The 18,129-nt window shown below is 38.7% G+C and overlaps 1 protein-coding gene across 2 annotated transcripts in view; it reads left to right on the top strand.

The window, feature by feature from the left end:
* Nucleotides 1–11,652, top strand: part of epha7 (eph receptor A7) — a 79,876-nt gene extending 68,224 nt beyond the window's left edge. Inside the window, exons 10-17 of one of the 2 annotated variants that reach the window (XM_079639167.1) lie at nt 1,585–1,710; nt 2,163–2,348; nt 3,130–3,191; nt 3,400–3,609; nt 3,843–3,992; nt 7,075–7,268; nt 8,112–8,267; nt 8,543–11,652. In XM_079639167.1, the coding sequence (XP_079495293.1) occupies nt 1,585–1,710; nt 2,163–2,348; nt 3,130–3,191; nt 3,400–3,609; nt 3,843–3,992; nt 7,075–7,268; nt 8,112–8,267; nt 8,543–8,657 (1,199 nt within the window). In that variant the 3' untranslated portion in view covers nt 8,658–11,652. The remainder of the gene's footprint in view (nt 1–1,584; nt 1,711–2,162; nt 2,349–3,129; nt 3,192–3,399; nt 3,610–3,842; nt 3,993–7,074; nt 7,269–8,111; nt 8,268–8,542) is intronic. The other variant, XM_079639168.1, reaches the window with a different exon arrangement.
* Nucleotides 11,653–18,129: the final 6,477 nt, after the last annotated feature.

The raw sequence follows: 18,129 nt of genomic DNA, 5'->3' as shown, positions 1-18,129 counted from the left end.
AGCATGATGTAGCCTATTAGTTTTTGCATCTCATTAAGTGGAGCTTAATGTTGAAGTTGACAGGTAGCAATGTAATTATAGGATTTGATTAGATAGTAAGACTGGGCGAACACATTAATTGGCCTTTAAATAAAAAGTGTTGCGTATGGATAAAATAAAGTAAAATATTGCCAATTGGGCATTATAATTTATTAATATAATTAGTGCTTTATTAATATGATTAATAAAAAGTATTACCGTATATAACCGAATATAAGACGAGGTTTTTGTCCTAAAATAGGCTGAAAAATGGGGGGTCGTCTTATATTCGCAATATAGACAAAATCACGGGGGAAAGGGAGAAAGAACGAATGAATATGAAATAGTGACTGAAACGCGATCCATTACGACAAAACCAGCTTTCCCTTCCAAGATGTTAATCTGCACAAAAATCCTGATAATCGAGCCGTCGTCTGATGAAATCAAATACACATAAGATAAAACAATATCTGTGCTGTGATTTCGGGAATACTTGCATGTAAAATTAGAGAAGCAACATAATATCTGTGCTTAACTGAATTAAAACGCTGCTCCTCTCTGCCGCGCGAGAGACGCAGAAAGAGAAGTGCGCTCGAGAGGTGTGCGCTCGAGAGGTGTGCGCTCGAGAGGTGTGCGAGAGAGAGAGAGAGAGAGAGAGAGAGAGAGAGAGAGAGAGAGAGAGAGAGAGAGAGAGAGAGAGAGAGAGAGAGAAGAGAGAGAGAGAGAGAGAGAGAGAGAGAGAGAGAGAGAGAGAGAGAGAGAGAGAGAGAGAGAGAGAGAGAGAGAGAGAGAGAGAGAGAGAGAGAGAGAGAGAGAGAGAGAGAGAGAAAGGTGCGCGCGCGTGCTGGAAGAGAGAAAATTAATTATCAGTGCAATTTTCAAATAAAATTATTTTCTGTTGAAAACCAGATTTTTTCTACAAAAATAAGTCTGGAAATGGGGGGGGTCGTCTTATATTCAGGGTCGTCTTATATTCGGGTATATACGGTATTAACATAATAATAATAATAAAGGTGATAATAATGTTTTAATAAATGTTACAATAAATAATCAATTCCATCCATGGTATTAATAAAATAATTAATACTAATATTGTTTTATTATTACAAATACGTAATTAATATATGTTGTTTTTTAGATATTATCTTTTATGTATTTAAATATTTATTAATAATAATAATAAAATGTCTCATGTTTGTTTCACAACGCAGTGGAACGTTCTTTCTCGGCAATAGCTCAGTTTTATGAAACCCATTATCCAATGAGTGACAGCTATGTATGCTGCTGCCCTGCTGTATGGCTAATACCCTTTCGGCTCCGTTGTGAGAAGGTTAACAAGAAAATGTAATAGCGTTTTTTATGAAATATGTGTGGAAAAATAAAAGCATAGGTTTTATTATTTGATGAAAGAGACCTTTTGACATGCTATCTTCCATCACAGTGTGCTGTTTAGCCCACAGCCCCGTGTCTCTACCCTCCAGTAATCGCATCCGTCCATCAAGGGCTCTGTGTGTGTGTGCGGCATGCATATTTAATCGTAACAGTAATCCTCTTACCCTTCTACAGTTAAATTTCCAGGCACCAAAACATACATTGACCCTGAAACCTACGAGGACCCGAACAGGGCTGTCCATCAGTTTGCGAAGGAGCTGGATGCCTCTTGCATTAAGATTGAGAGGGTTATCGGCGCAGGTGAGCTCTTCTCTTGTCTTCTCCGCTGCCTCGCTTTAGTCACACACCTCTCTCATTTATCACAATGACAACCAAATATTTACACTCTCGATAGCGGCCAGAGCATCTCTCTGGCCTCTTGTTATTGATAGCGCTGCTGTAGGATTGGTTTATAATTAATATGTCTTCTCTTAAGGCCAGGATGCACATAAATGTATCGCCATTGATGAATTGCTGCCACATCCCTTTTAGTTACAAACCGTATAAGTGTGTTAGCGTGTCCTCTATATAGCATATCCAATTATCTGCTCTCTTGGTTGCACTCCCCTGTGTACCGATGCATAGCATCATATAATGCTGAATCCTGCCGCCTGCATGACTGATATGTATTAAGCACCATCGGAACAGGTAACGGTGTTAAACTTGACCCGGATCTCTCGAACTCAGCTTGCGGGTGGTTGCGTGTTTCACAGGAGAGTTTGGAGAGGTGTGCAGTGGACGACTGAAGCTGCCGGGAAAGAGGGACGTGTCGGTGGCCATAAAAACGCTGAAAGTAGGCTACACTGAAAAACAAAGGCGGGACTTCCTGTGCGAGGCCAGCATAATGGGCCAGTTTGATCACCCGAACGTGGTCCATCTGGAGGGTGTCGTCACAAGAGGTGGGAAGTTCATCACGTGCACATGCTTTGAATACTGGATGTGGCTTCTTAACTCGCAGGACGTCCTTACCTTGTAAAAAAAGAGTACACTTTCATGACAAATATCCTTAAATACACTTTTAAAAAGTGCACTTTGTAGTAATGTCAAATTAAATGTGTTACTTTAAAGTGTGACAAGATTATTAAATCATAATGATTTGATTTTTTTTTTAAAGAAGCCCTTGTTTTGATGCACTGACTAACTAAAGTGCATGCAAAGTATTTGATCATAATTTGAACTGTAGTGCATGTTATTCGATATATTTGACATTATATATTTTTAAGTCTTAAATACACATCAAACAAAATTACAAGGCCAATTGTAGTCCGATGAAGCAAAGCTACAATCCTATTATGTAGGTCTGTTAGTCCGACTTTGCAAAATCAGTTAGACTAAAGCAGTTACATGACATTTAAACAAGACAAAGTATTGCTTAGTCTGACAGAAATTGAACTTTAATGGTCCACTATTAATCTTCTAAATTTTGAAGAGTTATGGCTTACCGTAAGCTCAGTTGTGAAGTCATATTTTTATGATCTGATCTTGTAATTTTGGATAAAAATTATGTGTGGCTTATTTTGGCTGGTGTACATTCCAAAAGTGTTTATGAAAAGCCCTGTCGTCAGACTAAAGTGAATCCAGTGTTGTAGAATTGTCTGCGAATTGTTTCTCATTACTGCTTTCGTACAGTGTGCGTTGGCCGCACTTCACTTTAATGGAGTCTGTTCTTTGCTCTTTCAGGAAAACCAGTCATGATAGTAATTGAATACATGGAAAATGGCTCATTAGATGCATTCCTCAGGGTACGTATAAACCACCCTAGACAATCTGGTCAGTGAATACAATATCTTTTCTGTTCTGTTCATTACACCCACTGCGATTTACCATTCCATTGCTCATTCTCGGGCCGTGTTACTGTCAGTATCCCCCCACCCCACGTGGTGGATGGAGCGTGTGTCTGTTGTGTGGTGGTGATGGATAGACAATGTTTCTCTGTTTGTGTTTGCACAGAAACATGATGGGCAGTTCACTGTGATTCAGTTGGTGGGAATGCTGCGTGGCATTGCAGCCGGGATGAGATACCTCTCAGACATGGGCTACGTCCATCGCGATCTGGCGGCGCGAAACATTCTTGTCAACAGCAATCTAGTATGTAAAGTGTCCGACTTCGGCCTGTCCAGAGTGATTGACGACGATCCCGAAGCTGTCTACACCACAACGGTGAGTCAATTAAGCTGCTGTCTCATTGTACCTGCCTTGGAAGCCCACGGCGCTCTCAGAATAAACAAATCAATCCGTGCTGTACAAATATAGATACTGTTTGTGGTGCATTGTGATGGTAGAATCTCACAGAACATCAATACAATATTTTCCAACTCTTCTCTGGATGATGCATGGTGTACTGAATGTGATTTTTATTTTTATTTAAAAAAAATCTACACATTACTAAACAGGGTGGCAAGATCCCAGTTCGGTGGACAGCAATGGAAGCCATCCAGTACCGTAAATTCACATCGGCTAGTGATGTGTGGAGCTACGGGATTGTCATGTGGGAGGTCATGTCCTACGGGGAACGACCTTACTGGGACATGTCCAATCAAGATGTAAGTTACTTGTTTTTGTACAGATACATTAAACCAAATGGTTCTGGAAATGGGAAAAGCGGCACCGTACCCCACCGTCGTTTAGATTTTTTATAGTAATAAAAATAATTTAGTTCAGTTAGAGAATAGACTCTACAGTTAAAAGGAGCCAAATGAGAGTCACAGCACAGATCAGCAGCAGGAGTCAGATTTCATTCATCACGTGACGAGAGTGAGGCGAGTTGACTGACTCAATTTTTCAATGCTTTTTTTGTTTGTGAAAAAGTGAAAAAAAAAAAAACAGATTTGGCTATATTTTGGATTTAAACCCAATGCTACATAGGGTTAGTTGTGATTTTGATTTTCACCGGTGAGAGAATTTCCTCACCATCACATCCCTAAATGCCACCATTATACATATTTGATAACCTTCAAGAGTCTTTCATGCTGTTGGAAAACGAAAAGTTTTTCAATGTCCTTTGTTCTTCATCAAGGCACTTTTAGCAGAAAATAGAAGTCTCTTGTTAGTTCAGCTTACTTTATAGTCTTGTAAAACCACGGCTTGCATTAAAAGTCCTTCGTTATAACGTGAACATAATCTGTAGGTATTCAAGTATCAGGACAGTTAAGCACACCTGACACTTTGAATTTTCTAGCTGGATATCAACACAGGTGTCAGGAGTGACCTTGTTTTAATGATACATTTTGAGGATAAAAAGGTTTAATGGATCTGCGGAAAGGAATGGAGTGTTTTGCTTGTAGAATTCCTTTTTTGTATTCTGCTACACTTTCAACCTTTATAATGAGAAATGATAATGCGTGCCAAATTCATCATTAGCAGAGTTCAATCAATTCAAAGATATCTGCTTAGCCATGCAAAACCTTCGGAACGATCTGCGCGCTGAGCTTTTGTCTCAAAGAAATTGGGACAGCAAAGTGCCGTTCATCATTCTGATCACATGCGTGCAGGGTTTTCAAGTTGAACCGGATGGAAATTCAGATATGGTCACGGCTAATGATATGTATGAGGGAAAGTGTTGTTAATCCGCCACTGTATGTAGGCACTTGTCTTGTGTACAATGCTCTGTTAGGCAGATTCTTTGTCAAAATTACACAAGCTTGAGAGAAGGTAAACAACCCTTATCAGTGAAACTAATGACGGCTTATAATTCTCTGCTCCCTAGCAAACGTTAGCTCTCCATGGAAGTGAATAGCTAGTATCAGTCTTTAATGATATTATTTTTTTGCGTTCGAACATTCGCCTCAGTGGAGTCTTGATACTTGTCAGGCCTCAACGTCAGATGTTTTTATACCCTTTTGAGAAGGAGGCGAACAACTCCTTGAGGGCTTCTAAAAAAGGAGGAAATATTTACATTTCTTCAACTCTTTCTGTTTTGACACTTTTCTTTCTGTAGCTCAAGCCTGGTTTGGAGAGACACGACGAGAATAGCAGATGAGGATTTGGGGAAAATATACAGTCTGCTTTTACTATTCCTTGGGAGTAGACGAGGGGGAAGAACATAGATCTGGACAAGCCAAATCTATGTTTAGTTTAGTCGACTAATAATTCTATCAATTTAGGTGCTAGTTGTGAGCCCATGTTCTGTACGACAATCATATTTCCACATTTTTTTACTGACGAATGCATACAGACACGGACACACTAATGTTAAAAAAGTGTAGGGTTGGTACAATTATTAAAATGTTTTTGAAAGAAGCCTCATTTACAGCTAAATGTAAAAACAGTAATATTGTGATATATTCAATAAGAATAGTTATTTTAAATTGTAATAATATATTTTAAAATGCCATTTATTCCCGTGATGGCAAAGCTAAACTTTCAGCAGCCATTAATCCAGTCTTCAGTATCACTTGATCTGTCTGAAATCATTCGAAAACCGTGTCCTACACGTGGCGAGACGCCGTGACACGTGATAAAATGCATCTTTTCCATGTTAATCAGAGTTTTTGTCCTAACCAGCCGCGACACGCGACGATTCTATTTTAGAAACGGTTTCTATTTTTCTGCGACGTCGCGCTGCACAACAAACACAATGTGTGGCAATGATAATCTCAGGTACTGTTTATGTGCTTTATTTCATGTTAAAAGCGTGTAATGTGACTTTGAATATCATTTAGTGCTGCAGCTTTGTAGCTGCAAAAGCAACAATGGATAATTCACCTCAGATCTTGAAATGAAACAAATGGAAACAAGAACGTTCAAACTGTAAAGAAACAAATGTATTATTTGACAAAGATTGTTTTAGTAACTCAGTGGCCATGTATTTCAATACTGTTTAAATGGTGTAATATCTGTGAATTTGATTATGTAGCCTACTTATCCATTTTCTTGCGATTGCCGTCAAGATTACTGTCTGGTGCTGTGCACTTGTCGCGAGAGCCCGCCCACACACTGTTCTGATTTGTTGTGTGGTTTGATTGATTTGTCGCATCTCGCAGTCGCGTCTAGTGTGGACAGACAAATTATTTGTCGCTGGATCTTATCGCATCGCGTCTGGTTATGAGGACACGGTGTAACATGCTGATTTTGTGCTCAAGAAACATTTCTTATTATTATAATTTCTTAGCATGCCGAGTGAGTAGGACAACAGGTGGTTTTATTGCTATATGGACCCGTTCAGATCATAAACCATGACGTGCACAGACACCCAGGCATCAATGTGTTCATCCTTAGTAATACTATCACAAGGTTATAGTTTAAACCGTCACAAGCAGCTGTTGAACAAACAGCTTTCAGTGCGCTTGCTTCATTCACGCTTTCCTTGCGCTCAGGCACCCTCCAATAACCAGTGCAAGAATAATCACATCTGGTTAGCCTGCTTTTCCTCTGTTGTAGTTTGTAATGCTGGTGGTAAACCACAACAGATTTATCCAGCAAAGCGGCTGTTTACAGAGTCCTGATTAAAGGATGAGCAAGTGGAAAGAGGGATACAAATAGAGAGCTGGAGGTGCAGGCAGGGCTTTGTGTACTTTCTGTTCTGGATGCTAATGGCTAAGCTACTCGTTTTTGATCTGTCTCTCAGCCGCTCTGGTTTTCTTTTGCACCTTTTCTAATTTTCCATCTGTCATTTTGATCCTGCAGGTCATAAAGGCTATAGAGGAGGGTTATCGTCTTCCCGCCCCCATGGACTGCCCTCCTGGCCTCCATCAGCTCATGTTGGACTGCTGGCAGAAAGACCGAGCAGACCGACCCAAATTCGACCAGATCGTCGGCATCTTGGACAAAATGATCCGCAACCCTAACACCTTAAAAACGCCGATGGGAACGTGTACGCGGTAAGGACCATTCAATTTTTTTTTTTTTTTTTTTTTTACTGTTCGGCTTTATCTATCTCTGCTCAAAGAAAGTGATGCCATTCACAGACCAGCTTTGTTTTTACGATGCGTGGAAGTTGCTTGTTATGTTTTATACTCCTGCACCTCACTGCAATGTCTTTCAGCCCTTTTATAGGTTCGCGAGTAAATTTGCGAACAATTCCATCTGTCCAGCATTTGATTTATCCGCCAGGGCTTACTGATGAAAGATAAATCCCGGGGAATCAATAAAGCGAAACAGCCTCCATGCTTTTATGTTCGATAACAAGGACTTTAAATCAATTGTCATAATGAGTGTTTGAAACTTTAAAGCCTTGTGGGAACTCCAGCTTCCAGTGTGGTATTAGTCAGAGGAAGTGTGTTTACAATCACAACAGGATCTGCATCTCACATTGAAGATATGACCTTTAAAACTTTGGGAAGAAACCCTACGTAACCGTCCGTTATCATGCCTGTTACAAAGTAACAGTTCTCTAAATTAGTGCAATCCATGTTAGTTAAGATTGGCACAATATTGTATTGTGAATAAGAGCTGAAGGCTGAATATCATTGAGATTTCATTATTCTCAATACAAATACCAAAAAAAAAAAAAAAAATACTACTTACAATCATTTTCATGTTGCGTATGTTAGATTACAGCATTGGCAATCTAAATGTACAAATAGTTGGAAACTTAATGTACAGTCAAATACCCCCCCCCCCCTCCCCCCCTCTCTTTCTCTCTACCTCTTAGCATACCAGTACTAAGAAATAATGTTACTGTGCCATTTTAACACTCATATATATCTCTTCCTTTTCCTCAGACCCATAAGCCCACTGCTTGACCAGAACACTCCAGATTTCACCTCTTTCCGATTGGTCAGTGAGTGGTTGCAAGCTATCAAGATGGAGAGATACGCGGACAACTTCACAGCTGCCGGCTACAGCTCGCTCGAATCTGTCGCTAGAATGACTATCGAGTAAGAGCGCTCTGCTGTGATCTTTCCTACACACTGTCACGCTCTATAGAAATGCATGATCTTTCTAGGAGTAATTTCAGCCCTCAGCTCTCATTCACAATACGATCCTGACATCGCACTGAATTTTAATCAGACCTCTTTGACTCATACTCTGACTCATCTTGTTGTAGTTAATATGGTCTTTTCTCAGTTTCCTTTTGCTTTGGTAATGAAATACCTCTCAGGCACTTCATGCTCCATTGCTGTGATTTATGAACGTTGTGTTTCTGCTTTAGGGATGTAATGAGTTTGGGAATCTCCTTGGTGGGCCATCAGAAGAAGATCATGAGCAGTATACAGACTATGAGAGCCCAGATGCTGCATCTTCACGGGACGGGTATTCAAGTGTGATGGAGGTCCAAAGCCCTTCCCGGTCGGATGAACCAGAACTCTCCAGGAAACACCGTAAAGTGTGTGACGCGGCAAAAAATCTGAAAAAATTAATCAACAACAAAGAAAAAAAAAACGTTCCACACCCTTCCGGTGAGATTAACCTTCCAGAACTGGCAGAACAGAATCATTCCTTTGTTATTGGCGAAGGATTTTGGCGCAGCTGCTGGAAACCAAGAGACGGAGAGACAATGAAAAAGCAAACATGCGAGAGAGAGAGAGAGAATCCTACATGGACGCTCCTCTGGATGCTCTAAAGAACTCCTCACGTCATTGAGTTGGAGCGTTTGAGAGGCTTTTTATGCTTTGTACGGACTTTATCGTCACAAAAGGTTTTGATTTGCTCATAGTTGCTATAGATTTCACTGGTTTGTTTTTCTTTTAAATCAAGGGTGAATATAAAAATAAGCAAATCCAGCTCATAAGGAGTGAATTTGGAGAGATTTCTTTTACTTTGGTTTGTAACATCCACATTAAGACAATGTGGTACGTTACTCTTCTACTCGATTGATTTGTGTTAGCTTGTTTTCTGGGATTGTGTTACGGAACTGACAACAGGGTAAAACGTCTCATCTGGAGGGAAAGAGACAGATCCAGAGGCTGAAAGTAGACAAGAGGAGGTTTGTCTTCTCCAGCCAGCACTATTACATGAAGCTCTCAGCAGACTGAAGCATTGGCAGAGAGTCGGGCCGACCTGCCCTTTTATATCAAGCAGAAATATCCCACCGCTTGGATACATGAAGCTCCTGAGGATGGCTGGTTGTGTTTTATACCAGCCCCGAACAGACAGTTAGGTATATTTTATGATCCTACGTGACAATTCAGATGTGAATTAGTACAAAGAGAATTGGTGATGGAGTTTTTTAATGTAAGAACAACTACTTTGGTGGCAATATTCTTTATAAGTTTATATTTACCACATGAATGGATTTATCAGTGCTGTTGTTGAATGTGTCCTTTTTAATATTGATATTATTTACCATAAATACATGTTTCCATAAAGAAACGCAAAAATTAGAAGAAAAAAAAGTTAGGCTTTTTTCATTTAGAAACAAAATCTGTTTCAGCAACAGTTTCATTTGTGTTTAGCATCAGTTTCCTACAGCAGGTGACTGACTTACAATCATACAATGTTGTGGTGTAAATGAGTAATGCTGCCTTAAAACAAGTCAACTATTGCTCTTACTTCTAGGTTTTTAGATTATTGGTGAGATCACAGCTGTGTTGGGGAGAGACTGACAAATATGAGCAATAATTTGAGGTGCTGTATAGACTTTTTCTCACATACTGCTTGGAAATCCGCAGCAGTTCTGTAAAATTTGATCAAAGAGAGTTGTTGAATTCATATACTAGGATCTCATCACCTAGACTGCAACGTTACGGTTTGTTTCTTCCACCCTTTTGTTATGCTGAGCTCAAAGTTGATGCTTACGCTTAAGTTTTAGTGCCATAACAGCCTTCCACTCTCAACTGAATGTTTCGTTGACAATTAAATGTTACGCGCAATAGTGATTAAATGTTACGCGCAATAGTGTTAAATACATTTGTACATTTTTAGGCTTGATTTGTTGGGCTGCCATAAAATTCTACCATTTATTCAGCTTTGAGCTGAAGTAGATCTATGTGTTTTTTTTTGTTTTACTGTAAAACCTGAATGTGACACATTTCAAACATACAAAACATTTTTTTTCACATTATCTCCGGAAGCCAATGCCATTTTAACCACAAAAGCCGTGCCAACATGTGGCATTTTTCTTGATTAGAAAGAAAGCGAAGACGGAGCCGTTGGAGCGCAGCATCACTGGAGGATTTAGCCTAACGCTTGGCGCTTCAAAAAAGCCATCGACTGTGCCGTCTCCATTGTGAACCCAGATGGTTTGTGTGTGCGTCTCTCATGGATCATATTGTGCCCTGGTTTGAGGCCCAACTCCGATCCGCTATCCTTCCATCTCGCTAACCTCAGCATTGAGCCCACGCCAGGCCTTTGAATTGAATGCGAGCGGAAAGGCTCTCGGTCAGCACAAACCTCCTGAGCTTCAGCAGTAGCTGCAGTCACTCAGATCAGCCTCCCCGAGCACTCTGATCTCACACTCCGGCCTCCCGGGGGCCCCTCGCAGTCCCTTACCCTCTCCGTTCGGATCCGGGGCCCCTGTAGAGACAGCAATTTGAGCCAATTTGAGATTAACGCCTGGATTCAATCAATCCCACATTGAGGCCACCGTACGGGTCAATGACAAATCTGTCAATTTTTCTGCTTTGTGCCATTTCTAACTTTTCTGGTTTGATAGTAGCGGAGTTTTCGGTCAAGACAGTTTGTGCTGTGGATTGATTGAGTTCACGGTGCAGCAGGGTATTAAAGACTTCTAGAAAGACGGTCAAGAGCCCACCTAGACAAAAGTGAAGTGGAATATTCCAAAGAGTTCAGCACTGTTGATTGTGTCAGAGTAATCACAAGCCAGATGGCAATTTGTATATGTTCCAGCTGTAAAACTTGTATATTTTATTTATGATTGTTTTTTTTTCTTCTTTATGTTTCACTTAAGTACTCTGTAGTGAGCTCATTGAAAATGCACTATATTTTTCTATCTCACATGCAGCTGATTCTCTTCACCCTCACTCTTTTAGTTGTACATAATTTCTCATTTAGGACCAAAGAGAGCTAATAGGTTTCCATTTTAAAAGATTTGTTTTCTTTTCTTTTCTCTTCTAGGTTGGAAAAAATGTACAGTACAAACGAATTGTTGATTTATTATTTATTTTTTGTGACAAGAGTATGGAGTATTCATTGGTCAAAAAAAGAAGTATTTTCCCTAGCTGAAAAATTGTATTGTCATTTACCTAGACAATTTCTTGTTACATAGACCATTTTTGTCCTTTTTTTTTTTTTTTTTTTTTTGCTTTGTAACCTTTGTAATAGACTGTACATATATTTTTGGAAATATAATGCAATCTCTATAGTGGTGTCTGTGCCTTCGATTTCTGTTTTTCTCAATTATGAGGCTTAACTTTATAGTTTATGGGTTTATGCGCCATATTGTATTGAATTGAGGATGCCTTTGCCTTTCAAATACAGGAATTCAACTTGAATTGAAGCAAAGTACCTTTCAAGGAAAATCCGTTCACTCGGCGACAATATTTGGCAACCATTTCAGACCTGCTCCTATCTACTTGAATGGGGAAATGCCAAACTCACATTTAATTAACATATTTCCACATTATTATTAACACATTTGAATGCCATATAAACATATTTTCAGCATGAAATGACATATACATTTCTTACATACAGTTCCAAGCATATCAGAACACTAGTTTATATGAGAACCAGAGCTTTTAACAGCAGCTGCAATGATGTGAAGACTTAACCAATTTCCGATTGGCTCTCATATTTAGAAGGCGGGACTTATTCCTCCGTAATGCACGTTGCACTTTCTCCCATTCACAGCACTGAGTAAACCATCTTGGTATACAGTAAATACAATATTTGATTAAGGTAGCAAACCAGTTACCTAATTGCAATTTTAATTTCAATGTGAAGTTGTAGACTTACATTTTTTATTTAAAATAATTAAATACCTCAAATTCTAACACTGCAGTGATCAAAATAAAAGTATCTTCCTCGTATTCCTGAGCTTCCTGTGGGATGTGGCCAATTCAAATTCACACTTGAAAGGGAGATTTTTGTTGCACAGCCCGGGTGATTCTGTAACTTTTGTTTTCCACCCGGTTGCTTGTGCAATTCAGTGTACACACTGGAAGTACATTAGCTAATATGACCCTTGGGAGTTGTATGGTAAGCTCTTTGACTTGAATATTAACATTATGTATTGACAAGACAGAGAGCGAGAGGAAGAGAGGCTGGGAGATTTGTTTGATGACCCTGCTCATGACAGGATCCTGGATAGTGTCATTAAAAAGACATTACCCGAAGCCTCCGACAAGGGAAAATTAAGCCACAGCCCCTTTGGGGAGTTAAACAAAGAGGCCCTAATGGATTTATAAAGATTATATCTCTGCATATACTCTGATATTTATTTTATGAACTCAGGGGGGGATCTTAACCTCATCGTGTCTCCAAAGCTGTATATATGGTTACTAAAAGACTCTGGCAGAAGTTCATAGGCTCTCAGCAGAGGGAGGACGAGCGGAGCTGTTTCTCTGATGACAACACATTCGTAATCCCCGTTAATCTTGCTTCCATCAAGAATTACCAGGCTGTTTTGCTCTTTTGATGTAAACACAACAGTGCAACTGATTCCATGACATTTCCAGTTTAGAGTTCATTTGAGATTCTACTTCCAAAAGAACAAAATGAAAGGGATCAAGATTCAGCAAAACGACAAGATTTTTTCGCAAGCAACACAGTAGAACATCAATGGAAAATTGTGAAAACGGTTGCACGATAAGCTCAAGCTTCAATAATCAATTCCTTATCCTGCAATTTACATCACAACCCTTGATAATCATACAGTATAATTCCACAAGATCAAATAGCCTGGTAAATAATTGATCCATTCTTTTCTCTCTCTGACGCGCTCGTTTAGATAACTAATGTAGACATCACTCTGTTTATTAAGTTATTCCAGAAACTATAAATCTGCACATAATGAAACACTACATTTGCCGCAAGAGTGAGAATTGATAGAATATTTTTGATAGCAAGTTGAGTGAGAGCCAAATCAAGATGTTGCCCAGCTGTTGTTTTAAGCCGGATGTTGTTTGTGTGTTCTGTAATTTCACATTCTTCACATTCTCTCGTTGTCCTGTTCATTAATAGACTACGCTTGCACAGTTTTTGTATTTATTAATGAAGCTCTGTAAAGTCAGCCAGAGGTTTAAATAACAATGAAAAGAAAAGTTATTTTTTGATGTTTTTTTAAAAGAATTTAATAGTTTTATTCAGAAAAGACACGTTCAATTTATGAAAATTGACAGTAAAGACATTTATTATGTTACAAAATATTTATATTTCAAGCTAATGCTGTTCTTTTAAACTTTCTATTCATCAAAGAATCTTAAAAAAAAAAAAATGTGTCAAAAACATTAAGTATCACCACTGTTTCAATATTGATCATGTTTGAGACTGTGTAATGGCTGCTGAAAATTCAGCTGTTCCGTCACAAGAATAAATTACATTTTAAAATATCTTCAAATAGAAAAGAGTTATTTTAAATCCGAATAAGAAATTCCACAATATCACAGTTTTTTTTTCTGTATTTATATTAAGTAAATGCAGCAGAAGCATAAGAGACTTCTTCCAAAAAAATCTTACCAACACAAAACTTTCGAACGGTAGTATATTTTTAAATTGTTTATTAAAAATTAGACAAATTACAATAATTTTTTATATATAATAATATAATAAATTATATATAATGATATAAATATAAAAATGTACAAGATTTGACTTCTAAATGCATAAATTAAGTGAATAATTGAAAATACCTTTTTCATCAATACCTTTAAGGGCCAGATTGACTAAACAGGGCAAATTAGCGTAAGAGATAATTTCGGGTCATTTCCATAATGACCAATGCAATCTACCAAGAGAAGTGCAAATTAGAGTCGGTTTAAGACATGCTTTTTTGGGGGGCAGTAAATAATGGCTCTAGTGCTAGTAAAGTAACTAGCGCAAACCCTAGTAAAACATCTTGCATGTTTCATTTAAATACTCTCTTCCTATAAATGTTGCGTCTGAAAGCAAAACTCCAACAAATGCACATGCGGGTCAGCCCGCAAAAATAACCCTGTCCACTCCTTTTCACTGCATGTCTTTAGTAAATTCTGACAGTAGTTTGTAACGCCAAAAGAGGACCAAGCTGTTAGTAAATCTGGCCGTATGAGTTAAGTTCCTGTATTCTTTTGCTCCTACTATTTTTTTTCCCATTAGGATTTGCCAGGTGCTTAACTGATGCAATTTACCAGAGACTGAAGACTCATCCATGCTATATTCCCTCACACACATCAAACACCACAGTGTCTTCCACGGATTGTTCTGTGAGTTTCTGTCTTTATGCAATATTTTAGTGGCCTGGCATCTAAAGGTGAGAAAGAGAGGAGAAACATTAGACACTCACTGTGTTGGAGCGCAGACATGTGTGTGTTTGACATTAATGAACGAGGGAGCTGTCGTAAAGCGCTCATTCTGTCAGGTGTACAAGCGCTACAGGACTTGAACGCATTCAGGTGTCAGCTTTCACTAATGAAAACACCTCAGCGTGAAACCTGCTCAAAGTTCCCCAAGAGATTCAACCCAACTCTACAACACTAGGCATACACGAAGACACTGAAAGTTAGAATAAAGCAGATGATTAACTGCGTTACCTCTAGAAATAAATGTTGTGCTGTTATTTCCATCAAGAGGTGCATAACTTTTTTGGTCAAGATCTTGTATTGACAACGCAAGAGTCAAACACTCTGTAAAGTGTTCTCCAGCACATCCCAAAGATGTTCAATGAATTTAAGGTCTGGACTCCCTCCCAACCGTTCTTTCACAATCTGAGCCGGATGAATCTTGACATTGTCATCCTGGAATATGGCCATGGTACGTCTTTCATGGTTGTTTAAGAAATGGAAAGCTACACACTCCATCAATCAGGGAAGAACAGTTGCTAAACATATACAGTCACACCAAAAAATATTCAGACACCAGATATCATTTTTTATATTTTTTTACTAGTGGGTGCAGGACAAAATTGTTCACTTATAAGCGAGGATAGCAAAATAAAGTAAACTGACATTTTAAACCCACAAATTCTTCATACAGTGGACTACCAGTAAAATTAATAAAAAAAATATGGGAACAAAAACAGACTGAACAAAATGAAGCATTGCTTGGTAAGTGGTTGACCTAAATTGGTATCATCTAATTGTAGTTAAATTTAACAACTGACGGCTGACAGCTATTCAACCGAACTCATTTGTGAGACATGGCCAAAACCAGTGAACTATCAACTGATTTGATCATTCTGAGTTCTTGTCATCATTTTCTAAACTATAGCGAATAAACTGTGATAATGTGAGACATGTTGAATAAATTGTGGTTCGACTGTAACATGCTAGGAACATAATAATCACAGCAATGATCCAGTCATCGACATGGACAGTATTTTAAACAGTGCTGTCAAATCCATTCATTTGACAAAAGTTTGTATATATACACACACAAACTTTTATGTAAAATAAATTGCTTTGAGCCACAAAATCAATTCATATTATAATCAATATTATAATGCTTTCAATTGACCGTTCGCAAAGACGGTCTTAGTTACTGTCGCTATGTCCGTCAAGCTACGCCGCTCTCACGCCACACCATGTTCTCACGCAGTGAAAAATACACACCGACAGACAGGACAGACCAGGTTACTTTTGATTTTAAACATATTAAACAAAGTCTCACCTTTCAAATTTGGTCATTTTTTAAAAGAAATTTAAACAATAAATACCGTTTTGTGGCTCTTTAATGTGTCTGACAGATCGCTGTGACGCCTCAGTTAAAGCTTCTTGTGAACTGATCATCTCTTACTTCTAGTTCATTTACAGCATAAAATAAACATGAATGAACATAAGAAGGAATGTTGTTTTAACCGCGGAAAGACGTCAGTACACTCGTACACATGTTAATCTACTAACTCTCCTGACTGCTTTGTCGGACAAAATGGCGGATGGCGAAGTATGATTGGTCAGATCACCTGTCAATCAAGCTCCCTGCAAAGGGTCAATTGAGCTTAGAATATTATTTTAAAGCAATGCTGGTGTTACCACATCCAGCTTCACTCACAGTCTGATATGTGTGTGTATGTATTGTGCATATGTGTGTGTGTTTAGTCTGTTCTTCCTTTATTATTTTTTCCCCTTTTTAATATACTCATTCCTTGCTGGTTATACAATACCCATGATAACGTGATGTACCGTATAATTGGAAAGGTGCAGAAAAGTTTCTGGGTAGTAATTACGATCCGCATGCACTGTGATGCAATAATGATAGCCGAGTGCTTTCTTTGCCAAGGGGATCCAGCGTGCCTGTTATAATAACATTAATAATCAGCCATTCCTATCAACGTGGTGAAATGGAGACATCTTTTCCCCTCGGTCACTCGCTGACCGTTGCCACACGGCTCAAGATCACCGGCATCTCCATTTCCGATGCAAATGTATTGTGGAATTCAAAGTCAATATTATGGCTTTTGCTCTTTTATATATTACGTTTAGTGGTAAATGGAGAGCGATAGCGTGACTGGACTCAGGGATATTGTATTGTTTATTAAAAGCCTTTTAGATGCTCTTATCGTATCGCTGCTACACCTAAAGGCAATTTCAGTCCGAGCGCTTTCACTGTCATGGATCCTCACATTTCCTTTTTTTTTTTTTTTTTTACGGCCGGGCCCATGGCACCTTTTGGCATTAAGTATTTAAAGGAGCCAGTAAAATATGTGTCCCCTCTCTGCCATCCTCTCCCATCTCCTGAGCAGATGATCAATTTCACAGGCTGGCTGATGCCTCCTCTGATGGATCTGGCAGATATGATGGTTTCCTCAAAGGCACACGGGACTGGGATGAGTAATAGGGGTGCCGCCATTAGCCGGCCTGTGGCACGGACAGCTCATATTTGGAAGGACAGAGATTTCATTTATGATGGAGAAATGACTGCAGGTGTGGATGGAGCTGCCACGGCGCTTACAGCATCTGAGGCCTGGAGAGATTTCAAAGGTCAGCAAGATAAATGGATTAGCATTGTATTTTCAGAATCGAGGAACAAAACAGACCTTTATGAATTCTAGACTGCATTTAATTGGAAAATATTGCATTATTTTCACCCTCTCCTTCGAATAGTACCACATTTTGATAGAAAACTAGAGTAAGGAAGGCAGTCACTCCATCAGTTTAAGCAATTAGAAATGAGCAGCAGAGGAGGAGATCATATACAGCAAGCACCACACTCCTGTAGGCACCACACTCCTGAGATGACGCGTTGCAGAAAGAGACAAAACGAAGAAAAAATAGATAAAAGAAGAAAAGCTTTTCACAAAAAAGGAAATAAATAAAATGTGCTATTAATAATGTTTAATATGTTTTCTATACATTTATTGAAGGGTTAAAATGAAACACCTTTTAACCCTCTGGGGTCTAAGGTGTTTTTGGGGTCCTTGAGATGTTTTGACATGACCTGATATTTGTATTTTTTTCAGTTGCTTATAAACATATTAATGGCAAAGGTGTAATTACACTCTATTTAGCACGAACATGACTATCATAATATGTGAGCAACATGTATGTACATGTTTGCATTTTTGAGAGAATATTATTTATGCGTGGTTATTCAAAAAACTCAAACTTAAATGTTCTGATATAAGACCACAAACAACCAACTTCACATATTTCCACAATACTTTTGACTAATGGATCTTGTCGGCTAGAGTATTTACTTCAAAAT

This window comes from Phoxinus phoxinus (assembly GCF_949152265.1).
Source record: "Phoxinus phoxinus genome assembly, chromosome: 16".
NCBI classification, from domain to species: Eukaryota; Metazoa; Chordata; class Actinopteri; order Cypriniformes; family Leuciscidae; genus Phoxinus; species Phoxinus phoxinus.
This window is presented reverse-complemented; position numbering and strand designations above follow the sequence as displayed.